The 26961-nt window shown below is 57.9% G+C and overlaps 2 protein-coding genes and 1 long non-coding RNA gene across 3 annotated transcripts in view; all 3 read right to left on the bottom strand.

Moving 5' to 3' along the window:
* MYBPC2 (myosin binding protein C2) overlaps nucleotides 1-20293 on the bottom strand; it is a 35482-nt gene extending 15189 nt beyond the window's left edge. The window contains 17 exon segments of the mRNA XM_065664539.1: nucleotides 1345-1487; nucleotides 1593-1622; nucleotides 2404-2510; nucleotides 4054-4219; nucleotides 6412-6578; nucleotides 7702-7807; nucleotides 9147-9271; nucleotides 10001-10133; nucleotides 10849-11042; nucleotides 12258-12317; nucleotides 12438-12486; nucleotides 14015-14132; nucleotides 15052-15200; nucleotides 16879-16956; nucleotides 17039-17059; nucleotides 17728-17908; nucleotides 20285-20293. Of these exon segments, the coding sequence (XP_065520611.1) occupies nucleotides 1345-1487; nucleotides 1593-1622; nucleotides 2404-2510; nucleotides 4054-4219; nucleotides 6412-6578; nucleotides 7702-7807; nucleotides 9147-9271; nucleotides 10001-10133; nucleotides 10849-11042; nucleotides 12258-12317; nucleotides 12438-12486; nucleotides 14015-14132; nucleotides 15052-15200; nucleotides 16879-16956; nucleotides 17039-17059; nucleotides 17728-17908; nucleotides 20285-20293 (1836 nt within the window).
* A 1241-nt stretch (nucleotides 20294-21534) lies between these two features.
* LOC136006510 (uncharacterized) lies at nucleotides 21535-22705 on the bottom strand. The gene is made up of 2 exons (XR_010609168.1): nucleotides 22200-22705; nucleotides 21535-22108 (listed from the first exon to the last, which is right to left on the bottom strand). It is a non-coding gene; the product is annotated as an uncharacterized LOC136006510 (long non-coding RNA).
* Nucleotides 22706-23516: 811 nt separating this feature from the next.
* LOC136006511 (splicing factor, arginine/serine-rich 19-like) lies at nucleotides 23517-26955 on the bottom strand. The gene is made up of 3 exons (XM_065664541.1): nucleotides 26571-26955; nucleotides 24501-24583; nucleotides 23517-23761 (listed from the first exon to the last, which is right to left on the bottom strand). Exons 1-3 carry the CDS (start codon nucleotides 26701-26703, stop codon nucleotides 23522-23524), a joined length of 456 nt encoding a protein of 151 aa, XP_065520613.1. The 5' UTR covers nucleotides 26704-26955; the 3' UTR covers nucleotides 23517-23521.
* Between the last annotated feature and the right edge of the window lie 6 nt (nucleotides 26956-26961).

Raw genomic sequence — 26961 nt, 5'->3', positions numbered from 1 at the left:
GACTCAGTGGGGCTCAATGGAACTCAGTGGGGCTCAATGGAACTCAATGGGGCTTAATGGGACTCAATGGAACTCAATGGGGCTCAATGGAACTCAATGGAACTCAGTGGGACTCAATGGAACTCAATGGAACTCAATGGGGCTCAATGGAACTCAATGGGACTCAGTGGGACTCAATGGGACCCAATGGAACTCAGTGGGGCTCAATGGAACTCAATGAGGCTCAATGGGACTCAGTGGGGCTCAATGGGACTCAATAGAACTCAATGAGGCTCATTGGGGCTCAATGGAACTCAATGGGGCTCAATGGGACTCAGTGGGGCTCAATGGGACTCAATAGGACCCAATGGGACCCAATCGGACTCAATGGGAGCCAATGGGACTCAATAGGACCCAATGGGACCCAATTGGACTCAATGGGAGCCAATGGGACTCAATGGAACTGAATGGGGCTCAATGGAACTCAATGGGACTCAGTGGGGCTCAATGGAACTCAATGGGGCTCAATGGGTCTCAGTGGGGCTCAATGGGACTCAGTGGAGCTCAATGGGACTCAATAGGACCCAATGGGACTCAATGGGAGCCAATGGGACTCAATGGGACAGGAGGTGATGGGGTGGAACGGGAGAGGCTTGAAGATGATGGAGGTGATGGGACCGAATGGTTCATGGTGGGACTGATGGGGACAGGAGATGACAGGAGGTGATGGGGTGGGGTGGGATGGGATGGGGCCATCATGGGGTATGGGGTATGGGGTATGGGGTATGGGATATGGGGTATGGGGTATGGGGTATGGGGTATGGGATATGGGGTATGGGGTATGGGATATGGGGTATGGGATATGGGGTATGGGGTGTGGGATATGGGGTATGGGGTATGGGGTATGGGGTAGGGGATATGGGATATGGGGTAGGGGATATGGGGTATGGGGTGTGGGATATGGGGTATGGGGTATGGGGTATGGGGTAGGGGATATGGGATATGGGGTAGGGGATATGGGGTATGGGGTATGGGATATTGGGGTATGGGATATGGGGTATGGGATATGGGATATGGGGTATGGGATATGGGGTATGGGGTATGGGATATGGGGTATGGGATATGGGGTATGGGATATGGGGTATGGGGTATGGGATATGGGGTATGGGGTATGGGGTATGGGGTAGGGGATATGGGATATGGGGTATGGGGTATGGGATATGGGATATGGGATATGGGGTATGGGATATGGGGTATGGGATATGGGATATGGGATATGGGGTATGGGCTACGGGATATGGGGTATGGGATATGGGATATGGGGTATGGGGTGCAGGATGCCGGACGCGGGGGTCCCGGTGTCACCTCCTCGCCCTTGCTCCAGGTGACGACGGGCGCGGGGTCCCCCGAGATGGGCACCTCGAGGCGCAGCTTGTTCCCGGCCACCACCACCACGGTGCTCTCGGCGCTCGCCCCCTTGGACGTGTCCAGGTGGATCTTGGGGGGCTCTGGGGGGGGTGGGGGGCACAGGGGGGGTTATGGGGGGGGGGGGGGGCAAGGGCATCACCCCAATACCCCCCCCCCCCGCCGCAGCACCCAAAGGTGCCCCTTACCTTGCTTGGGGACGTATTCCACCTTGATCTCTGTGGGGCACAGGGGTCAATGGCATCGGCACCCCGTAAGTGACCTCTCCAGCCCCATAAGTGATCCCTCCGGCCCCATAAGTGATCCCCCCGGCCCCATAAGTAACCCCCCCAGTCCCATAAGTGACCTCTCCAGCCCCAGAAAGGAAACTCCCCCAGCCCCATAAGTAACTCCCAGCCCTATAAGTAATCTCCTGGTCCCCATAAGTGAAACTCCACCAGCCCCATAAGTGCCCCGAAGCCCCACAAGCACCATCAGCCCTATAACACCCCCAGCCCCATAAGTGCCCCCAGCCCCATAACCCCCACCCAGCCCCATAACCACCCCCCATCCCCATAAGCACCCCTCAGCCCCATAAGTGCCCCCCCAGCCCCATAAGCACCCCCTGCCCCATAACCACCCCTCAGCCCCATAAGCACCCCTCAGCCCCATAAGTGCCCCCCCATCCCCATAACCACCCCCAGCCCCATAAGCACCCCTCAGCCCCATAAGTGCCCCCCCAGCCCCATAACCACCCCCAGCCCCATAAGCACCCCTCAGCCCCATAAGTGCCCCCCCAGCCCCATAAGCACCCCCTGCCCCATAACCACCCCTCAGCCCCATAAGCACCCCTCAGCCCCATAAGTGCCCCCACATCCCCATAACCCCCCCCCCAGCCCCATAAGCACCCTTCAGCCCCATAAGTGCCCCCCCATCCCCATAACCCCCCCCATCCCCATAACCCCTCCCCAGCCCCATAAGTGTCCCCCCTGCCCCATAGCCGCCCCACTCCGGGCGCACCGAGGAAGTTGAGCTTGGCCGAGAGGGAGAGGGCGAAGCCGTCGGGCACGAAGGTGTAATCGCCCTCGTCCTCGGGCCGCACGTCGTCGATCACCAGCTTGTGGATCCTGCGCACGCCGGGGCCTCAGCGCCCGCCGGGGGGCACCCGGCACCCGCACCCAGGGCGGCCGCCAAGCCGGGACCCCCATGGGTGCCGTCAACCCAACCGAGACCCCATTGATGCCTCTGAGACCCCGTTGATGTCTCCAAGACCCCATTGATGTCTCCAAGACCCCATTGATGCCTTCAACCCAACCGAGACCCCATTGATGCCTCTGAGACCCCGTTGATGCCTCCAAGACCCCATTGATGCCTCCAAGACCCCATTGATGTCTCCAAGACCCCATTGATGCCTTCAACCCAACTGAGACCCCCATTGATGACCTCAAGACCCCATTGATGTCTCCAAGACCTCATTGATGTCTTCAACCCAACCGAGACCCCACTGATGCCTCCAAGACCCCATTGATGCCTTCAACCCAACCGAGACCCCATTGATGCCTCTGAGACCCCGTTGATGTCTCCAAGACCCCGTTGATGCCTTCAACCCAACTGAGACCCCCATTGATGACCTCAAGACCCCCATTGATGTCTCCAAGACCCCCATTGATGCCTTCAACCCAACCAAGACCCCCATTGATGCCTCCAAGACCCCGTTGATGTCTCCAAGACCCCGTTGATGCCTTCAACCCAACCAAGACCCCCATTGATGTCTCCAAGACCCCATTGATGCCTCCAAGACCCCATTGATGTCTCCAAGACCCCGTTGATGCCTTTAACCCAACTGAGACCCCCATTGATGCCTCCAAGTCCCCATAGGTGCCTTCAACCCAAGACCCCCACTGATGCCTCCAAGGCCCCCACTGATGTCTTCAAGACCCCATTGATGACCTCCAGATCCCCTCTGGTGCCTTCGACCGGAGACCCCCATTGATGCCTTCAACCCAAGCAAGACCCCCATTGGTGCCTCCAAGACCCCCATTGATGACCTCAAGACCCCCATTGATGCCTTCAACCCAACCAAGACCCCCATTGATGTCTCCAAGACCCCATTGATACCTTCAACCCAACTGAGAGCCCCATTGATGTCTCCAAGACCCCATTGATGCCTCCAAGACCCCATTGATGCCTCCAAGACCCCATTGATGTCTCCAAGACCCCATTGATACCTTCAACCCAACTGAGACCCCCATTGATGCCTCCAAGACCCCATAGGTGCCTTCAACCCAAGACCCCATTGATGCTTCCAAGACCCCATTGATGACCTCAAGACCCCCATTGATGTCTCCAAGACCCCCATTGATGACCTCAAGACCCCATTGATGCCTTCAACCCAACCAAGACCCCCATTGATGACCTCAAGACCCCATTGATGCCTCCAAAGACCCCATTGATGATCTCCAGACCCCCACTGATGCATCCAAAGACCCCATTGATGACCTCCACACCCCCACTGATGCCTTCAACCCAACCGAGACCCCCATTGATGTCTCCAAGACCCCATTGATGTCTCCAAGACCCCATTGATGTCTCCATCCCATCCAAGCCCCCCAACGGCCACCCCACTGCCTGCCCCATAGGCGCCCCATTGCCCACCCCATAGGGCCCCACCTGCCGGTGTGGGTGATGTGGATCCTCTTGCTGGGCTTCACCTCGACGCCGTTCTTGAACCAGCGCCCGGTGACGCGCTCGTCCGAGACCTCGCACTTGAAGACCGCCTGTTCCGAGGCCTGCACCGTCAGGTCCGCCATGGCCTGCAGCACCTCCAGCTGCTTCTCTGGGGGGCCAGTGGGGGTCAGCGCCCAATGGGGGTCACAGCCCCACAGCGCCCAATGGGGGTCAGGGACCCACACATCTCAATGGGGGTCAGGGACCCACAGCACCCAGTGGGGGTCACAGCCCCACAGTGCCCAATGGGGGTCAGGGACCCACAGCCCCCAGTGGGGGTCAGGGACCCACAGCACCCAGTGGGGGTCAGGGACCCACAGCACTCAGTGGGGGTCACAGCCCCACAGTGCCCAATGGGGGTCAGGGACCCACAGCCCCCAGTGGGGGTCAGGGACCCACAGCACCCAGTGGGGGTCACAGCCCCCCACAGCGCCCAATGGGGGTCAGGGACCCACAGCACCCAATGGGGGTCACAGCCCCACAGCACCCAATGGGGGTCACAGCCCCACAGCGCCCAATGGGGGTCAGGGCCCCACAGCACCCAATAGGGGTCACAGCCCCACAGCACCCAATGGGGGTCAGGGACCCACACACCCCAATGGGCAGCACTAAGGAATGGCAGTGGGACCCCATGGGGTCATCATGGAGACCCCATAAAACCTTATAGAGCCCCCATGGGACCTCCTGGAGACCTTTGGTACCAATGGGACTTCCTGGAGACCCTATGGAGAGCCCATAAGACCTTATAGAGACCCTATGGGACCTCCTGGAGATGTTTGGTACCAATGGACCCTCGTGGAGACCCTATGAAGACCCCATAGGACCTTATACAGACCCAATGGGACCTCCTGGAGATGTTTGGTACCAATGGGACCTCATGGAGGCCCTATGGGACCTAATGGAGACCTCATGGAGACCCCGTAAGACCTTATAGAGACCCTATGGGACCTCATGGAGACCTTCAATACCAACGGGACCTGCTGGATACCCCATGGGACCTCATGGAGACCCTATGAAGACCCCATAAGACCTTATAAAGACCCCATAAGACCTTATAGAGCCCCTATGAAGACCCCATAAGACCTTATAGAGACTGTATTGGACCTCCTGGAGACCCTATGAAGACCCCATAAGACCTTATAGAGCCCCTATGAAGACCCCATAGGACCTTATACAAACCCAATGGGACCTCCTGGAGATGTTTGGTACCAATGGGACCTCATGGAGGCCCTATGGGACCTAATGGAGACCCCGTAAGACCTTATAGAGACCCTATGGGACCTCATGGAGACCTTCAATACCAACGGGACCTGCTGGATACCCCATGGGACCTCATGGAGACCCTCTGGAGACCCCATAAAACCTTATAGAGACCCCATAAGACCTTATAGAGCCCCTATGAAGACCCCATAAGACCTTATAGAGACTGTATTGGACCTCCTGGAGACCCTATGAAGACCCCATAAGACCTTATAGAGACCCAATGGGACCTCCTGGAGATGTTTGGTACCAATGGAACCTCATGGAGACCCTATGAAGACCCCATAGGACCTTATACAAACCCAATGGGACCTCCTGGAGATGTTTGGTACCAATGGGACCTCATGGAGGCCCTATGGGACCTAATGGAGACCCCGTAAGACCTTATAGAGACCCTATGGGACCTCATGGAGACCTTCAATACCAACGGGACCTGCTGGATACCCCATGGGACCTCATGGAGACCCTCTGGAGACCCCATAAAACCTTATAGAGACCCCATAAGACCTTATAGAGCCCCTATGAAGACCCCATAAGACCTTATAGAGACTGTATTGGACCTCCTGGAGACCCTATGAAGACCCCATAAGACCTTATAGAGCCCCTATGAAGACCCCATAAGACCTTATAGAGACCCAATGGGACCTCCTGGAGATGTTTGGTACCAATGGAACCTCATGGAGACCCTATGAAGACCCCATAGGACCTTATACAGACCCAATGGGACCTCCTGGAGATGTTTGGTACCAATGGGACCTCATGGAGGCCCTATGGGACCTAATGGAGACCCCGTAAGACCTTATAGAGACCCTATGGGACCTCATGGAGACCTTCAATACCAACGGGACCTGCTGGATACCCCATGGGACCTCATGGAGACCCTCTGGAGACCCCATAAAACCTTATAGAGACCCCATAAGACGTTATAGAGAACCCATAAGACCTTATAGAGACCCCATAAGACCTTACAGATCCCCTCTGGACACCCCCCCCCCCCAGGACCCCACTGTGCCCCACGGCCTTGGCCCGGCCCCATGGCACCTTCCACGATGACGTCAGCCTCGCTCTCGCCGCCATTGGTCCTGATCTTGTAGCGGCCGGCGTCCTCCCGGGTGGCCTCGTTGATGATGAGGAACTGCTTGCGCCCGTCCTTCTTGAAGCGGTACTTGAAGGTCTCCTCGCGCGTGAGCTCCACCCCGTCCTTGAGCCTATGGGGAGGGGGGAATGGGGTGGGGATGGGGGGAGATGGGGGGAGATGGTGGATATGGAGGGATATGGGTGGGTAGGGGGGGATATGGGGGGAGATGGATGGATATGGGTGGGTATGGGGGGATATGGATGGAGATGGTTGGGTATGAGGGGATATAGGTGGATATGGATGGATATAGTGGATATGGATAGATATGGATGCATATGGGGGGATATGGTGGATATGGGGGGATATGGATGGATATGGGTGGATATGCATGGATATGGATGGATATGGTGGATATGGGGGGATATGGTGGATATGGATGGATATGGATGGATATGGTGGATAAAGATGGACATGGATGGATATGGGTGGATATGCATGGATAGAGATGGATATGGATGGATATGGGTGGATATGGATGGATATGGATGGATATGGGGGGATATGGATGGATATGAGTGGATATAGTGGATATGGGTGGATATGGATGGATATGGGGGGATATGAGTAGATATGGATGGTCATGGATGGATATGGGCGGATATGGATGGATATGGGTTGACATGGATGGACATGGGTGGATGGAGATGGACATGGAATTGTGATGATAGCCATGGGATGGAGCTGGGATGATGGGGATGGCCATGGGGTGCCCATGAGGTGTTGGCCATGGCCATGGGGTGTTGGCCATGGGGTGCCCATGAGGTGTTGGCCATGGCCATGGGGTGTTGGCCATGGGGTGCCCATGAGGTGTTGGCCATGGCCATGGGGTGCCCATGGGGTGTTGGCCATGGGGTGCCCATGAGGTGTTGGCCATGGCCATGGGGTGTTGGCCATGGGGTGTTGGCCATGGCCATGGGGTGTTGGCCATGAGGTGCCCATGAGGTGTTGGCCATGGCCATGGCGTGTTGGCCATGGGGTGTTGGCCATGAGGTGTTGGCCATGGCCATGGGGTGCCCATGGGGTGTTGGCCATGGGGTGCCCATGAGGTGTTGGCCATGGGGTGTTGGCCATGGCCATGGGGTGCCCATGGGGTGTTGGCCATGGGGTGCCCATGAGGTGTTGGCCATGGGGTGTTGGCCATGGCCATGGGGTGCTGGCCATGGGGTGCTGGCCATGGGTGCGCCTCCCCTTACCACATGACCTGGGCGCCCTCCTCGGACACCTCGGCCTCCAGCACCACGCGCTCGCCCACCACGACCTGTTGGTCATCCAGCCCCTTGCAGATGGTGACCGGCGGCTCTGCGGGCACAGCGGGGGTCACGGCGGCAGGGACCCCACCGCACCCAGGGGCACCCATAGGCACCCATAGGCACCCATAGGCACCCATAGGCACCCATAGACATTCATAGGCACCCAGAGACACCCATAGACATCTATAGACAGACATCCATAGACACCCATAGACATCCATAGACACCCATAGACATCCATAGACATCATAGACATCATAGACAGCCAGAGGCACCCATAGACATCTATAGACACCCATAGACACCCATAGACATCATAGACACCCAGAGGCACCCATAGACACCCATAGACACCCATAGACATCCATAGACATCATAGACACCCAGAGGCACCCATAGACATCTATAGACACCCATAGACACCCATAGACATCCATAGACATCATAGACACCCAGAGGCACCCATAGACATCTATAGACACCCATAGACACCCAGAGGCACCCATAGACACCCATAGACACCCATAGACATCCATAGACATCATAGACACCCAGAGGCACCCATAGACATCTATAGACACCCATAGACACCCATAGACATCCATAGACATCATAGACACCCAGAGGCACCCATAGACACCCATAGACATCTATAGGCCTCCATACACATCCATAGATACCCACAGACACCCATAGACACTCATAGGCATCCATAGACATCTATAGGCCTCCATAGGCACCTATAGACCCCCATAGACACCCATAGACTGAAATAGCCCTCTATAACCACCTGTAGACCCCCATAGCCCCACATAGACCCCCATAGACCCCATAGACCCCCCATAGCCCCCCATAGACCCCCCATAGCCCCCATAGACCCCCATAGATACCCATTAACACCCCATAGCCCCCCATAGACACCCCATGGCCCCCCATACACATCCGTAGACCCCCATAGACTCCCATAGACCCTCATAGCCCCCAATAGACCCCCCATAGACACCCATTAACACCCCATAGCCCCCCATAGACACCCATTAACACCTCATAGCCCCACATAGACATCCCATAGACACCCATTAACACCCCATAGACCACCATAGACCCCCATTAACACCCCATAGACACCCCATAGAAACCCCATAGACCCCTATGAACACCCCATAGACAACCATTAACACCCCATAGAAACCCCATAGACCCCCCGTAGACCCCCATAGACCCCCATAGACACCCCATAGACACCCATTAACACCCCATAGCCCCCCATAGACCCCCCATAGACCCCCATTAACACCCCATAGACCCCCCATAGACCCCCATTAACACCCCATAGACCCCCATTAACACCCCATAGACCCCCATAGACCCCCCGGTGTGGGGCTGACCCTTGACGAAGACCTCGGTGACGCACATCTCGTCATTGACCCGGCACTCGTAGGCTGCGTCGTCGGCCAAGGAGCACTTGTGGATGGTGAGGATGCGCTTGAGGCCCACGTTCTCGAACACGTACCTGGGAATGGGGACGGGATAGAGGGGATATGGGGCATGGATATGGGGTGTGGGGTGTGGGGTGCGGGGTATGGGGTATGGATATGTGGTATGGATATGGGGTATGGATATGGGGTATGGATATGGGGTGTGAAGTATGGGGTATGGGGTGTGCGGTATGTATATGGGGTATGGGGTATGGATATGGGGTACGGGGTATGGGGTGTGGGGTATGGATATGGGGTATGGGGTATGGATATGGGGTGTGGGGAATGGGTTATGGGGTATGGGATATGGGGTATGGGGTATGGGATATGGGGTATGGGATATGGGATATGGGGTGTGGGGAATGGGGTATGGGATATGGGATATGGGGTATGGATATGGGGTATGGGATATGGGGTATGGGGTATGGATATGGGGTGTGGGGAATGGGTTATGGGGTATGGGGAATGGGGTATGGGATATGGGATATGGGGTATGTATATGGGGTATGGGATATGGGATATGGAGTATGGGGTATGGATATGGGGTATGGGGTATGGGATATGGGGAATGGGGTATGGGATATGGGGAATGGGGTATGGGATATAGGGTATGGATATGGGGTATGGGATATGGGGTATGGGGAATGGGATATGGGATATGGGATATGGGGTATGGGGTATGGATATGGGGTATGGGATATGGGGTATGGGGGATGGGATATGGGGCATTGGGTCTCTGGGGTCTCTGGCTGTGGGGCCCTCACTTGTTGCTGGGTTTGATGAGCTGCCCGTTCTTGTACCACTTGAGGGGCAGGTCGGGGTTGCTGAGCTCCACCATCAGCCGGATCTTCTTGCCCTTGTCCACCTGGTACGCGGGGTCCAGCTTCCGCACGAACGCTATGGGGACGGGGGGGGGGGGACACACGACATGGGGTCAACCCCCGCCATGGATCCCTATGGCTCCCTATGGGCCCTTTTCCAGACCCCCATTCCCCATCCCCTATCCCCCTTTGTCCCACCTTGGCTCTTCTTGCCCTTCATCATCTTCTGCATCCCATTCCCCATGCCATTCTGCATCCCAAACCCCATTCCCACCCCCATAGACCCCTAAATCCCTCTTCCCTCACCCATATCCCCCATTCCCACCTCCAAAGACCCCCCCATATCCCATTCCCCATCCCCTATCCCCCTTAGTCCCACCTTGGCTCTTCTCCCCTTCCACCTTCATCGTCTTCTGCATCCCATTCCCCATCTCAACCCCCCCAAACCCCATTCCCACCCCCATAGACCCCTAAATCCCCCTTCCCTCACCCACATCCCCCATTCCCACCCCCATAGACCCCTAAATCCCCCTTCCCTCACCCATATCCCCCATTCCCACCCCCATAGACCCCTAAATCCCCCTTCCCTCACCCATATCCCCCATTCCCACCTCCAAAGACCCCCCCATATCCCATTCCCCATCCCCTATCCCCCTTAGTCCCACCTTGGCTCTTCTCCCCTTCCACCTTCATCGTCTTCTGCATCCCATTCCCCATCCCAACCCCCCCCAAACCCCATTCCCACCCCATTCCCACCCCATTCCCAAGTCATTCCCATGGGATAGGCCTACCCTCGCTCTTCTTGGGCTCGGCGGTGACCTTCTTGAGGCGCCGGAGCATGCCGCGCAGGTCGGTGATGCCGTACTGGAAGGCGATGCGCTCGTACTCGCTCTTCTTGGTGACCCCTTTGAGCAGCTCCCAGATCTCCGGGGGGAAGCCATCGTCGTCGTCCTTCTTCTTCTTCTTCTCCTCCACCTGCACCTCCCTGGAGCACCCATTCGGCAGCCATTGAGCGCCCATGGAGCGCCCATTGAGCAGCCATTGAGCACCCGTTGAGTGCCCACTGAACGGCCATTGAGTGCCAGTTGAGTGCCCGTTGAGCGCCCATTGAGCAGCCATTGAGCACCCGTTGAGTGCCCATTGAGCACCCATTGAGCACCTGTTGAGTGCCCACTGAACGGCCATTGAGTGCCAGTTGAGTGCCCATTGAGTGCCCATTGAGCAGCCATTGAGCACCCGTTGAGTGCCCATTGAGCACCCATTAAGCGCCAGTTGAGTGCCCATTGAGCAGCCATTGAGCACCCGTTGAGTGCCCATTGAGCACCCATTGAGCACTCATTGAGTGCCCATTGAGCGCCCATTGAGCGCCAGTTGACTGCCCATTGAGCACCCATTGAGCACCCGTTGAGCACCCGTTGAGTGCCCATTGAGCAGCCATTGAGCACCCATTGAGTGCCCACTGAACAGCCATTGAGCGCCAGTTGAGTGCTCATTGAGCACCCATTGAGCACCCATTGAGCGCGCATTGAGCACCCATTGAGCACCTGTTGAGTGCCTATTGAGCACCCATTGAGCACCCATTGAGTGCCCATTGAGCACCCATTGAGCGCGCATTGAGCACCCATTGAGCGCGCATTGAGCACCCATTGAGCACCTGTTGAGTGCCCATTGAGCACCCATTGAGCACCCATTGAGTGCCCATTGAGCACCCATTGAGCGCCCATTGAGTGCCCATTGAGCACCCAGAGTGCCAATCCAGCACCCATTGAGCGCCCATTGAGCGCCCATTGAGCACCCATTGAGTGCCCATTGAACACCCATTGATCACCTGCTGAGTGCCCACTGAGTGCCCGTTGAGCACCATTGAGCGCCCATTGAGCATCCATTGAGCGCCCATTGAGTGTCCATTGAGTGCCCATTGAGCTCCCATTGAGCACCCATTGAGCTCCCATTGAGCACCCATTGAGCTCCCGTTGAACATCCGTTGAGCACCATTGAACACCCATTCCTCACCCACTGCACACCCATTGCGCACACATTGATCACCCATTGCGCACCCATTGTGCACCCATTGAGCGCCCATTGAGTGTCCATTGAGTGCCCATTGCGCACCCATTGAGCACCCATCGGCACTCATTGGCACCCATTGAGCACCCATTGGCACCCATTGTGCACCCATCGGCACCCATTGCACGCTCACCTCTTCTTTAGCAGCCCACTGAAGTCCAGCTCTCCTGCGGTGTCATCCTTGGCATCGCCTCTGGGGAGGGGGGAAAATGGGGGCAATGGGGGGGGGGGTCCTGGGGGTGCTTTGGGGGCAATAGGGGGGTCCCTGGGGGGGGGGTTGGGGGGGTCCATAGGGGGTCTCCCCCCCACTCACGTCCTCTTGAAGGCCTGCAGGACGTTGCCATCGTCACTGGGGCGGGTGGCTGCGGGGACAGGAGGGTGAGACCCCCCCCATGACCCCCATGTCCCAATGCCCCCCATGTCCCAATGCCCCCCATGTCCCCAGTGTGACCCCAATGACCCCCATGTCCCCATTGACCCCCATGTTCCCGATGTGACCCCATTGACCCCCGTGTCCCTATTGAGCCCCATGTCCCAATGCCCCCCAAATGTGACCCCCAATGACCCCCCCATGTCCCAATGCCCCCCATGTCCCCAGTGACCCCCATGTTCCCAATGTGACCCCAATGACCCCCACGTCCCCGTTGACCCCCATGTCCCCAATGTGACCCCATTGACCCCCATGTCCCTATTGACCCCCACATCCCAGTGCACCCCCATGTCCCAATGCCCCCAATGTGACCTCAATGCCCCCAAGGTCCCCAATCTGACCCCATTGACCCCCATGTCCCCAGTGCCCCCCAAATGTGACCCCATTGATCCCCATGTCCCCATTGACGCCCCCCATGATGGGGGGGAGAATCAATGAAGTTGGGGGGGGTCAAGTTTGAAGGGATGGGGGGGGTCTGAGGAGCATCCATCCAAGGGGGACAATGGGGGTCCCAATGGGGTGATGGGGGGGGTGTCAATGTGGTCATTGGGGTTCAATGGGGTTCAATGGGTCCCGGGGGGAGTCAATGGGGTTCAATGGGTCCCTGGGGGTGGTCAATGGGGGTCAATAGGGTTCAGTGGGGATCAATGAGGTTCAATGGGTCTCTGGGGGGTGTCAATGGGGTCCAATGGGGTTCAGCAGGCTTCAGTGGCTCCCCGGGGGAATCAATGGGGTTCAGTGGGGTTCAATGGGTCCCTGGGGGGGTCAGTGGGGTTCAATGTGGTTCAGTGGGGATCAGTGGGGTTCAATGGGTCCTAGGGGTGTCAATGGGGTCCAATGGGACTCAATAGATCCTAGGGGGGTCAATGGGGTCCAGTGGGGTTCAAAGGGGATCAATGGGGATCAAGGGGGTTCAATGGGGATCAATGGGGTCCAATGGGGTTCCATGGGGATCAATGGGGATCAATGGATCCTAGGGGGGTCAATGGGGTCCAATGGGATTCAATGGGGATCAATGGGGTTCAATGTGGTCCAATGGGGATCAATGGGGTTCAATGGGGTCCAATGGGATTCAATGGGGATCAATGGGGTTCAATGGGGTCCAATGGGGATCCATGGGGTTCAATGGGGTCCAATGGGATTCAATGGGGATCAATGGGGTTCAATGTGGTCCAATGGGGATCAATGGGGTTCAATGGGGTCCAATGGGATTCAATGGGGATCAATGGGGTTCAATGGGGTCCAATGGGGATTAATGGGGTTCAATGTGGTCCAATGGGGATCAATGGGGTTCAATGGGGTCCAATGGGATTCAATGGGGATCAATGGGGTTCAGTGGGGTTCAATGGGGGTCAATGGGATTCAATGGGGATCAATGGGGTTCAATGGGGATCAATGGGGTCCAGTGGGGATCAATGGGTCCCAATGGGGATCACTGGGCCCCGGGGGGGGGCACCCACTCTCGACGTCGATGTTGAAGGAGCAGGAATCCGTCTTGTCCTTGGCCGTCACCTCGCAGCGGTAATCGCCGCGGTCGCCCACCACCACCTTGGAGATGAGCAGCTCGAAGGTGTGCTCCTGGAGCAGGGATATGTGGGATATAGATATGGGATATAGATATGGGATATGGATATGGGATATGGGATATAGATATGGGATATGGATATGGGATATGGGATATAGATATGGGATATGGATATGGGGTATGGATATGGGGTATGGATATGGATATAGATATGGGATATGGATATGGGATATGGGATATGGATATGGGATATGGATATGGGATATGGATATGGGATATGGGATATAGATATGGGATATGGATATGGGATATGGATATGGGATATAGATATGGGATATGGATATGGGATATGGATATGGGATATAGATATGGGATATGGATATGGGATATGGATATGGGGTATGGATATGGGGTATGGATATGGGATATGGATATGGGATATAGATATGGGATATGGATATGGGGTATGGATATGGGATATAGATACGGGATATGGGATATGGATACGGGATATAGACACGGGATATAGATACGGGATATAGATATGGGATATAGATATGGGATATGGATACGGGATATAGATATGGGATATAGATATGGATATGGATACGGGATATAGATATGGGATATAGATATGGGATATAGATATGGGATATGGATACGGGATATAGATATGGGGTATAGATATGGGATATGGATACGGGATATAGATATGGGATATAGATATGGATATGGATATGGGATATAGATATGGGATATGGATGTGGGGTATGGGGTATGGGATATGGGGTATGGGGTATGGGGTGTGGGTTATGGGGTATGGGATATGGGGTATGGGATATGAGGTATGGGGGATGGGGTATTGGGGATGGGATATGGGGGATGGGGGATGGGGGATGGGGGAATGGGTTACGGCGTTGGGGGTTGGGGCTCTGTGGGTGCCGGCCGTGGACGGGGGCTCCGGGCTCCCACCTTGCTCTCCTTGTCCAGGCTCTCCTTGAACTGGAACCGGGCCCCGCTCTTGCTGCCCAGCTCCAGCCACTTCCCCTTGAACCATTTGATGATGGGCTTGGAGGGCAGCTGGGACCCGTCCACGCGCGCCACCACCCGCACGTCCTGGCCTGGACACGGCCCCCGAGGTCACCCAGCGGCACCCAGCGGCACCCAATGGTACCCAGCAGCACCCAGCAGCACCCAGCAGCACCCAATGGTACCCAGCGGCACCCAGCAGCACCCAGCAGCACCCAATGGTACCCAGCAGCACCCAGTGGCACCCAGTGGCACCCAATGGTACCCAGCAGCACCCAGCAGCACCCAGCAGCACCCAATGGTACCCAGCAGCACCCAGCAGCACCCAGCAGCACCCAATGGTACCCAGCAGCACCCAGCAGCACCCAGCAGCACCCAATGGTACCCAGCAGCACCCAGTGGCACCCAGTGGTACCCAGCAGCACCCAGCAGCACCCAATGGTACCCAGCAGCACCCAGCAGCACCCAGTGGCACCCAGCAGCACCCAGTGGCACCCAGCGGCACCCAATGGTACCCAGCAGCACCCAGCAGCACCCAATGGTACCCAGCAGCACCCAGCAGCACCCAGTGGCACCCAGCGGCACCCAGTGGTACCCAGTGGTACCCAGTAGTACCCAGCATCACCCAGTGGTACCCAGAGGCACCCAGCATCACCCAGTGGTACCCAGCATCACCCAGGGGTACCCAGCATCACCCAGCATCAGCCAGTGGTACCCATTGGTACCCACTGGTACCTATTGGTACCCATGGGCCCCTATTGACATCTATTGGTACCCATTGGCACCTACTGACATCTACTGGCACCCATTGGTACCTATTGGCACCCATTGGCACTGATTGACATCTCTTGGCACCTATTGATAACTATTGGTACCCACTGGCACCTATTGACATCTACTGGCATCCATTGGCATCTATTGGCACCTCTTGGTATCTATTGGTGCCTATTGGCACCCATTGACATCTATTGATACCTATTGGCTCCCAGTGACATGTATTGGTACCTATTGGCACCTATTGACATCTGCTGGTATCCATTGGCACCCATTGGCATCTACTGGCACCTATTGACAACTATTGGTGCCTATGGGCACCCACTGATATCTACTGGTACCTATTGGAATCTATTGATACCTGTTGGCACCCATTGACATCTATCGGTACCTATTGGCACCTATTGACATCTGCTGGTATCCATTGGCACCCATTGTCATCTATCGGCACCTATTGACATCTATTGGTACCCATTGGCACCTATTGAGATCTGTTGGCACCTATCGACACCAATTGGTATCTATTGGTATCCATTGGTACCTATTGACATCTGTTGGCACCACTGACACCTATTGGCACCTATTGGCACCTATTGGCTCCTGCTGCCACCTATTGGCACCTATTGGTAACTACGGGCACCCATTGGCACCTATTGACATCTGTTGGTATCCATTGGCACCCATTGATGGCTATTGGTGCCTATTGGCACCTATTGGCTCCTGCTGCCACCTATCGGCACCTCTTGGTACTTACTGACATCTATTGACATCTATTGGCACCTATCGGCACCTATCGGCACCCACTGTCACCCCCAGACCCACAGCGACCCCCCCATAGGACCCCTCTGCCCCCCCACCCCAGGACCCACTGACCCCCTCCCTTCCCCCATTAGAACCTACCCCCAGATCCTATTGACCCCCCCTCCCCTCTTCATCCCCATAGATCCCTCCCAGCCCCATAGATCCCCCCCCCAGCCCCATAGGGCCCCCCCTCACCGCACTGCACCAGCACGTTCTGGGGTTTGCTGATGAAGAGCCCATCGGGGTCACGTGGCTCCGGGGGGTGAATCTCATCTGGGGGGGGGGGGCAGAAGGGGGTCAGTGGGGGTAATGGGGGGGGGGCATTGGGGACATGGGGGGGGGGGCAGACACGCACCTAATGAGTCATCAGCAGCCTCTGCAATGAGAGGGGGGTTAAGAGGGGTTAAGGGGGGGCCCAGCACCCATTGACCCCCCCCATAGCACCCATTGACCCCCCCCCAGCACCCATTGAACCCCCATAGAACTCGTTGACCCCCATTAGCACCTATTGCCCCCCCATAGCACCCATTGACCCCCATAGCACCCATTGACCACGCCAGCACCCATTGAACCCCCATAGAACTAGTTGACCCCCATTAGCACCTATTGCCCCCCATAGCACCCATTGACCCCCATAGCACCCATTGACCACGCCAGCACCCATTGAACCCCCATAGAACTCGTTGACCCCCATTAGCACCTATTGCCCCCCCATAGCACCCATTGACCCCCACCATAGGACCCATTGAGTCCCCCGTAGCACCCATTGCCCTCCCATTGCACCCATTGACCCCCCCCATAGCACCCATTGAGTCCCCCATAGCACCCATTGCCCCCCCATAGCACACATCGACTGCCATAGCACCCATTGACCCCCCCCCAGCACCCACTGACACCCATAGTACCCATTGACACCCTCAGCATCCATTACCCCCCCATAGCACCCATTGACACCCTCAACATCCATTACCCCCCCATAGCACCCATTGACATCCTCAACATCCATTACCCCCCCATAGCACCCATTGCCCCCCCCCCCAGCACCTTTGGGTGCCCCCCCCGCCTCCTCTTCTCCTTTTTGCCCATTTTCCTCCTTTTTCTCCTCTTTTTTCTCCTCTTTTTCTCTCCTCTTTTTTCTCCTCTTTTTTCTCCTCTTTTTTCGCTTTTTCCTCTTTTGGCTCCTTTTTCGCCTCTTTTTTCTCCTCCTTTTTCTCCTTCTTGGCAACTGCGGGGGGGTGGGGGGGGGGGGGGGGAAACAGCAAAAGTGACCCCCCCCGGGCAATGACCCCCCAGCACCCCCCAAAACCCCCTTAAATCACCCCAAAACCCCCTTAAACCACCCTCAAATCCCCTTAAACCACCCCAACTCTGCCTTAAACCACCCCAAAACCCCCTTAAATCACCCCAAAGCCCCCTTAAAACACCCCAAAATCCCCATATATCCCATTAAACCACCCAAAACCCCCCAAACCACCTAAAACACCCAAAACCCCCTTAATCCACCCCAAAACCTCTTAAACCACCCCAAAACCCCTTAAACCATCCCGAAATCCCCTTAAACCACCCCAAAACCCCCTTAAGATCCCATTAAACCACCCTAAAACCCTCTAAACCACCTGAAAACACCCAAACCCCCCTTAAATCACCCCAAAGCCCCCTTAAAACACCCCAAAACCCCCTTAAATCCCATTAAAACCACCCCCAAACGCCCTAAACCACCTTAAACCACCCCAAAACCCCCTTAAACCACCCCAAAAGCTCCTTAACCCCCCGAAACCCTCTTAAATAACCCCAACCCCCTTAAATGAACCTCACCCCCCTAAAATCCATTAAACCACCCAAAATCTCCCTAAACCACCTTAAAACACCCAAAATCCCCTTAAACCACCCAAAAACCCCCTAAACCACCCCAAAAGCTCCTTAACCCCCCCCAACCCACTTAAATGACCCCCAAACCCCTTAAATGAATCCCAACCCCCCCAAATCCCATTAAACCACCCAAAACCCCCTTAAATCCCAATAAACCACCCCCAAACCACTTAAACCACCCCAAAAGCTCCTTAACCCCCCCAAAACCCCTTAAATCAGCCCAATACCTCCTTAAATGACCCCTACCCCCCCTAAAATCCCCTTAAACCACCCCAAAACCCCTTTAAATCACCCTAAAACCCCCTGAAGTCCATTAAACCACCCCAAAACCCCCTAGAACCACCCCCAAATCCCCTTAAACCACCCCAAAACCCCCTTAAATCCCATTAAACCACCCCAAACCCCTCTAAACCACCTTAAAACACCTCAACCCCCCCTTAAATCCCATTAAAACGACCCCAAAACGCCTAAACCACCCCAAAAGCTCCTTAAGTGAACCCCAAACCCCACTTAAATGACCCAAAAACCCCTTAAATGAACCCCAACCCCCCAAAATCCCCTTAAACCACCCCACATCCCCTTGAACCACCCAAAACCCCCTTAAATCACCCTAAAACCCCCTTAAATCACCCCAAAACCCCCTTAAATCCCATTAAACCACCCAACCCCCCCAAACCACCTTAAACCACCCCAAAAGCTCCTTAAACCCCCCAAAACCCCTTAAATCAGCCCAAAACCTCCTTAAATGACCCCAAACTCCCCCTAAAATCCCCTTAAGCCCCCCAAAACCCCTTTAAATCACCCCCAAATCCCCTTAAACACCCCAAAACCCCCTTAAATCCCATTAAACCACCCCAAACCCCTCTAAACCACCTTAAAACACCTCAACCCCCCCTTAAATCCCATTAAAACGACCCCAAAACGCCCTAAACCACCCAAAAGCTCCTTAAGTGAACCCCAAACCCACTTAAATGACCCCAAAACCCCTTAAATGAACCCCAACCCCCCCAAAATCCCCTTAAACCACCCCCACATCCCTTGAACCACCCAAAACCCCCTTAAATCACCCTAAAACCCCCTTAAATCACCCCAAAACCCCCTTAAATCCCATTAAACCACCCCAACCCCCCCCAAACCACCTTAAACCACCCCAAAAGCTCCTTAAACCCCCCAAAACCCCTTAAATCAGCCCAAAACCTCCTTAAATGACCCCAAACTCCCCCTAAAATCCCCTTAAGCCCCCCAAAACCCCCTTAAACCACCCCCAAATCCCCTTCAAGCCCCCTAAACCCCCCCAAAACCCCCTTAACCCCCCCCAAAACCCCTTAAACCCCCCCAAAACCCCTTAAACCCCCCCAAACCCCCCCCAAAATCCCTTAAATCACCCCAAAACCAGTGCCCCCCCCCCCCCCAGCCCCATATAAGGCCTGGATTAAACCTGACCCCTTCCAAAAGGTCACGTTGGGGGGGGGGGGGGGTTCACCCGAGGCCACCCCCCCCCCCCCCCCCCCCCCATTGGTATCTCCCCCCCCACCCTTGGGTGCCCTTTGGGACGGCTCAAGTGACACCCGCGGGGGGGGGGGGCTGATACCGGATACTTGCGATCCCCACCCCCCCACACCACGTGACACCGAGATTCCCCCCCCCCCCACTGATTTACACCCCCCCCCGAGTAATTAATACCCCCTATGGGGCAATACCCCCCCCAATGGAAATACCCCCCCATAATTACCCCCCGCATCGAATTACCCCCCCCCCCAATACCCCTCCTGGGTAATTAATTAATCCCCCCTATTAATTAACCCCCCCGCATTTAATTGCCCCCCATAACCCCCCCGCAGGGTAATGACCCCCCCATTTATTCCCCCCCCCGGTCTAATTGCCCCCTACTTGGGGGCTAATTGCCCCCCTTAATACCCCCTCTGGGGTAATTACCCCCCCCCCCCCCAGGCTAATTGCCCCTACCAATAAATGATGCTCCCCATAATAACTGCCCCTCCTCGGGGTAATTAATGACCCCCCCCTTAATTAATGACCCCCCTTAATTACCCCCCCCCCCAATTAATGACCCCCCCCCCACCTTTGCTGGGCTCAGGCATGGCGGCGGGCTCAGGGCTCACAAGTGCCCCGGGGGGGGCTGCGGCCCCTTTAAATACCCCCCCCCCCCCAGACGCCCCCCAACTCCCCCCCCCCCCCCTTTGGCCACGCCCCCCCTTAATCCTCCCCCCCATTAGGGAAGGGGACATGGGGGGGGGGTGGGGGGTAAGAAACACGTGGGGACCCCCCCCCCCCTCTGAATGGGGACCCCCTGAAATGTGGGGGGGGCCCCCAAAAGTGGGACCCCCCCCCATAATGGGGGTGGGGGGGGGAAACCGGATCCATTGGGTGTCCCCATGGATTTAGTGACTAATCCCGGGGGGGGGGGGGGGGGGGGAGAGCCCATCCCCCCCCATTTGGGACATTCCAACCCCCCCCTTCCCCCCCCATGGGACATTCCTGATCCCTCCCCCCCCCCCCACCCTGGAACATTCCAACCCCCCTATGCCCATGGGGGGGGCAAGACCTCCCCATAGGCCCCATTGATCCCCCCCCCCAATTCAATCAGTGCCCCCCCCAAACACCCATTTGTGGCCCCCCCCCCTTTTGTGTCCTCCCCCCCATTTGTGGTGTCCCCCCCCATTATGGGGGTGCCCCCCATTAGGGTGCTGTGTCCCCCCCCCCATTTATGTTGCCCCCCCCATATACCCCCCCCCCCGCACAGCCTCACTCATTGGCTAAAGGCCTTTATGAGCTTTGGGGGGGGGGGGGGGGGTGTACATTGGAAATGGGGGGGGGGACACAGGTGACAATATGGGGCGGGGGTGTCAATGGGAAGAGGAGGGGGGGGCGGAGCTCCAAGATCCATGCTAATGACTCAAACCAAATATGGGCAGGGGTGGGCGGGGCTTAAACACCCCCCACCCTCCCCAATGTGTGTGTGTGGGGGGGGGGGGGGGGCGGAGCTTAAGCACCCCTATACATGGGGTGGTGGAGCTTAAACCCCCCCCCCCATATGGGGGGGCAAAGCTTAAACCCCCCCACATACATCAGGGCGCGGAGCTTAACCCCCTTTATATACATGGGGGGGGGGGCAAAGCTTAAACCCCCCCATGATACATTGGGGGCGGAGCTTAACCCCCTTTATATATGGGGGGGGGCAAAGTTTAACCCCCCCCCCCCCCATATGGGGGGTGGGGGGGGGGCAGAGCTTACCCCCCCCCCCCCCCTCCATTCTATATACACCAAGCTCACAGCGGGGGCATGGGGAGGGGGGGTTTGCTGTCCATGGGCCCCCCCATTTCCTTGGGGGGGGATGGCCGTGGCCGTGCCCCCCATGGCGGCGGTGGCGGTGGCGATGGTGGCGGTGGTGGTGACGGCGGGGGGGGCCATCTCTTCGGTCCCCCCCCCCAACCCCGCGCCGGTTCCTCCTCCGGAAGTACTTGTAGCGCTGCACGTAGGCCCGCACCAGGTTGTTGACCTTGACCGGGTTGATCTCCCCACTGCGGCTATGGCAGATCTATGGGGCAGGGAGACATTAAGATCAATGGGGGGGGGGGGGTCATTAATGTGTGTGTGTCCCCCCCCCATATAACCCCCCCCCATAGGACCTTATGGACGGCCTTGCGCAGGATGTCCTTGTACTCGTCCTTGGTGATGTCCTTCTTCTGGTAGTAGGGCTTGATGGCCAACTTGACCTCCTCCACCGCCCGCTCCTGCGTGTGCAGCTTCTTCAGGGTACTAAAAGCGGGGGGCAATGGGGGGGTCATGGCACACACGGACCCATAGAGACCCCCCCCCGGACCCATAGGACTGCCCCCCCCTCCCCCGAACCCATAGCGATGCGTCCAGATGCAACCCAAGGCCATGGTGATGGGGAGGCAAGGGCAAGGTCCAGGCAAGGCCAAGAGCAGCGTGGGGTGTTCTAGGGGGGGTCATGGTACCCGTTGGCACCCATTGGGACCTATTGGCACTCACTATCACCACTGTCACCCATTGCCACCGACTGGCACCCATTGGCACCCATTGCTATCTATTGGCACCCACTATCACCATTGTCACCCATTGCCACCGATTGGCACCCATTACCACGACTGTCACACATTGTCACCTACTGTCACCATTACCATTGTCACTGGTTACCACCCATTGTCACCCACTGACACCATTGTCACCCATTACCACCCACTGTCACCCATTACCACCCATTGTCACCATTGTCACCATCACCATTGTCACCCATTACCACCCATTGTCAGCACCGTCACCCATTACCATCGTCACCCATTACCATCCATTATCACCCACTGTCACCATTGTCACCATCACCATTGTCACCCATTACCACCCACTGACACCACTGTCACCCATTACCACCCACTGTCACCCACTGTCACCACTGTCACCATCACCATTGTCAACCAATACCACCCATTGTCACCCAGTGTCACCATTGCCACCATCACCATCGTCACCCATTACCACTCATTGTCACCCACTGACACCATTGTCACCCATTACCACCCATTGTCACCCACTGACACCATTGTCACCCATTACCACCCATTGTCACCCACTGACACCATTGTTACCCATTGGGAACATCCCCATGGGGAACATCAACATGGGGGGACCCCATGGGGAGGTTGGGGGGTGCTGTTGAGGGGGGGGGGCACCACAATGGGATGTCCTTGGCATCGAAGTCCCTGTCACCCCATATCCATACCCCATATCCATACCCCATATCCATACCCTATATCCCATATCCATACCCCATATCCATACCCTATATTCCATATCCATACCCCATATCCATACCCTATATCCCATATCCATACCCCATATCCATACCCCGTATCCCATATCCATACCCTATATCCCTATCCCGTATCCATACCCACATCCCACACCCCCCATGTCCCCACTCACCTTCTCACTGTCCCCTCTCCCATCTCCATTGTCCCTCCTCCCGTCCCCTCCAGCCCCTGCCCCATAGATGGGGGGCACCCCAGGCCCCCCCCCCACTACCCCCCCCTATTACCGGGGGGGCTCCGGCTATGGGGGGGGGCTCCCCCCAAGTATGGGGGAGCCACGGGGGGGGCCGTAGGGGGGCGGTTGTGGGCGGGGCCTGGGAGGGGCCCAGGGGGGGCGGAGCCTTCGTCTGGCTCAGGATCTGTGGGGGGGGGCAAGGAAGAGTTAAAGGGGGTCCGGGGGGGGGGGGCACAGGGCACCCCATTGGGGGGGGAGATCCCCCCTATAGGGGCTCTGTCCCTTTAGGGGTATCCCTGTCCCCCCCCCATTGTACCCCTATCCCCCCCCCCATTGTGCCCCCATCCCTTTGGGGGTATCCCCATCCCTTCTTGGGGTACCCCTGTCCCCCCCCGCATTGTTTCCCTATCTCCCTCCCCCCCATTCTGCCCCCATCCCTTTTGGGGTACCCCCCCCCATAGGGTCCCCATCCCCTCCTGGGGGTACCCCTAAGCCCCCCCCCATTGTGTCCCCATCCCTTTCGGGTTCCCCCATCCCTTTGGGGGGGCCCCATCTCCTCCTGGGTACCCCCATCCCCTCTTGGGGTACCCCTGTCCCCCCCCATTGTACCCCTATATCCCCCCATTGTTTCCCTATCCCCCCTCCCATTGGGTCCATCCCCCCCCCCCCCCACATTGTGACCCCATCCCTTTGGGGGTACCCCCATCGCTTCTTGGGGGTACCCCCGTCCCCCCCCCATCGTACCCCTATTCCCCCCCATTGTATCCCTGTGTCCCGTCCCCCCCCCCCATTCTGCCCCCATCCCTTCTTGGGGGTACCCCTATTCCCCCCCCCCCCCCATTGTGTCCCCATCCCTTTGGGGTTCCCCCCTTTTGGGGTGTCCCCATCCCTTTTTGGGGGTACCCCTATTGCCCCCCCCCCACCTGGTTCGTGGCCTGGATGAGCTCCTGCGCCTTGGCCCTGCTGGCCAGGTTGGCCTCTTCCATCTTGAAGAGCAGCGCGGTCACTGCAAGGGGGGGGGACACCCCATTACCCCCAATGGGAGCTGGGGGGGGACACCCCATTACCCCCAATGGGAGCTGGGGGGCTCACCCCATTACCCCCAATGGGAGCTGCGGGGGGGGGACACCCCATTACCCCCCAATGGGAGCTGCGGGGGGGGACACCCCATTACCCCCAATGGGAGCTGGGGGGGGGGCTCACCCCATTACCCCCAATGGGTGCTGGGGGCTCACCCCATTGCCCCCAGTGGGAGCTGGGGGGGATGACACCCCATTACCCCCCAATGGGAGCTGGGGGGGGACTCACCCCATTACCTCCAATGGGAGCTGCGGGGGGGGGACACCCCATTACCCCCAATGGGTGCTGGTTGGGGGGGGACACCCCATTACCCCCAATGGGAGCTGTGGGGGGGGGCTCACCCCATTACCCCCCAATGGGAGCTGTGGGGGGGGGGCTCACCCCATTACCTCCAATGGGAGCTGCGGGGGGGGCTCACCCCATTACCCCCAATGGGGTGCTGGGGGCTCACCCCATTGCCCCCAGTGGGAGCTGGGGGGGATGACACCCCATTACCCCCAATGGGAGCTGGGGGGGGGGCTCACCCCATTACCCCCAATGGGAGCTGCGGGGGGGGGACACCCCATTACCCCCAATGGGAGCTGGGGGGGGGGCTCACCCCATTACCCCCAATGGGTGCTGGGGGCTCACCCCATTGCCCCCAGTGGGAGCTGGGGGGGATGACACCCCCATTACCCCCAATGGGAGCTGGGGGGGGGACTCACCCCATTACCTCCAATGGGAGCTGCGGGGGGGGACACCCCATTACCCCCAATGGGTGCTGGTTGGGGGGGACACCCCATTACCCCCCAATGGGAGCTGTGGGGGGGGGCTCACCCCATTACCCCCAATGGGAGCTGTGGGGGGGGGCTCACCCCATTACCTCCAATGGGAGCTGCGGGGGGGGCTCACCCCATTACCCCCCAATGGGTGCTGGGGGCTCACCCCATTGCCCCCAGTGGGAGCTGGGGGGGATGACACCCCATTACCCCCAATGGGAGCTGGGGGGGGGCTCACCCCATTACCCCCAATGGGAGCTGGGGGCTCACCCCATTACCCCCAATGGGAGCTCGGGGGGGGGCTCACCCCAATTCCTCCAATGGGTGCTGGTTGGGAGGGGACACCCCATTACCCCCAATGGGAGCTGGGGGCTCACCCCATTACCCCCAATGGGAGCTCGGGGGGGGGGGCTCACCCCATTACCCCCCAATGGGTGCTGGGGGCTCACCCCATTGCCCCCAGTGGGAGCTGGGGGGGATGACACCCCATTACCCCCAATGGGAGCTGGGGGTGACACACCCCATTACCTCCAATGGGTGCTGGTGGGGGGTGCCACCCCATTGCCCCCCAGTGGGTGCTGGTGGGGGGGGTCACCCAATTACCCCCAATAGGTGCTGGGGTGGGGGGGTCACCCCATTACCTCCCATGGGTGCTGCTTCACCCCATTACCCCCAATGTGTGTTGGTGGTGGGGGGTCACTCCATTACCTGCAATGGGTGCTGGCTGTGGGGGGGAGTCACCCCATTAACCTCAATGGGTGCTGGGAGGTGGGGATCACCCCATTACCCCCAATGGGTGTTAGTGGGGGGGGGGGTGTCACCCAATTACCCCCAATGGTTGCTGGTTGGGAAGGGGGTCACCCCATTACCCCCCAATGGGTGTTGGTGTGTGTGGGGGTCACCCCATTACCCCCAATAGGTGTTGGGGGGGGTGGGGGGGGGGTCACCCAATTACCCCCCAATAGGTGCTTGGGGGGGGGGGGGGGGGGTGTCACCCCATTGCCCCCAATGGGTGCTGGTTGGGAGGGGGTTCACCCCATTACCCCCAATGGGTGTTGGTGTGTGTGTGGGTCACCCCATTACCCCCAATGGGTGCTGTTGGGGGGGGGGGGGGGCACCCCAACATATTCCCCCCCCCCCCCCAGTGCCACCTACGTGCCAACACGCCGCTGGTGGCACAATCCACCCCCCCTTGGAGACTCCACGGCACCGGCGCCATCGCCCGCGGCGCTTCCTCCTTGGCGTCGGAGCGGCTGTCGGCTTCGGGATCGCTCCTGCCTTGATCCATTGGGATGGAGCCCCCATTCCCGGAACTGGGAAGTTGGGGGGGGGCAACTCCCCCCCCGCTCGTCCCGGCTCCTTCATCCGTCAAGAAAGAGACATCCGGGGTCTTACAACTGCTATCGACCGTCTGCGAGTCCGGAGTAACCTCCGGCTCCGGCGCCGGCACCGGCGGCACCGGCGCCGCCGGCACCACCGAAGCCTTGCTTTGGGGGGGGACGGGGGACGATACAACGACGGCGACGGGACTGGGGGGGGGTTTAGG

This window comes from Lathamus discolor, unplaced genomic scaffold (assembly GCF_037157495.1).
Source record: "Lathamus discolor isolate bLatDis1 unplaced genomic scaffold, bLatDis1.hap1 Scaffold_256, whole genome shotgun sequence".
NCBI lineage: Eukaryota > Metazoa > Chordata > Aves > Psittaciformes > Psittacidae > Lathamus > Lathamus discolor.
This window is presented reverse-complemented; position numbering and strand designations above follow the sequence as displayed.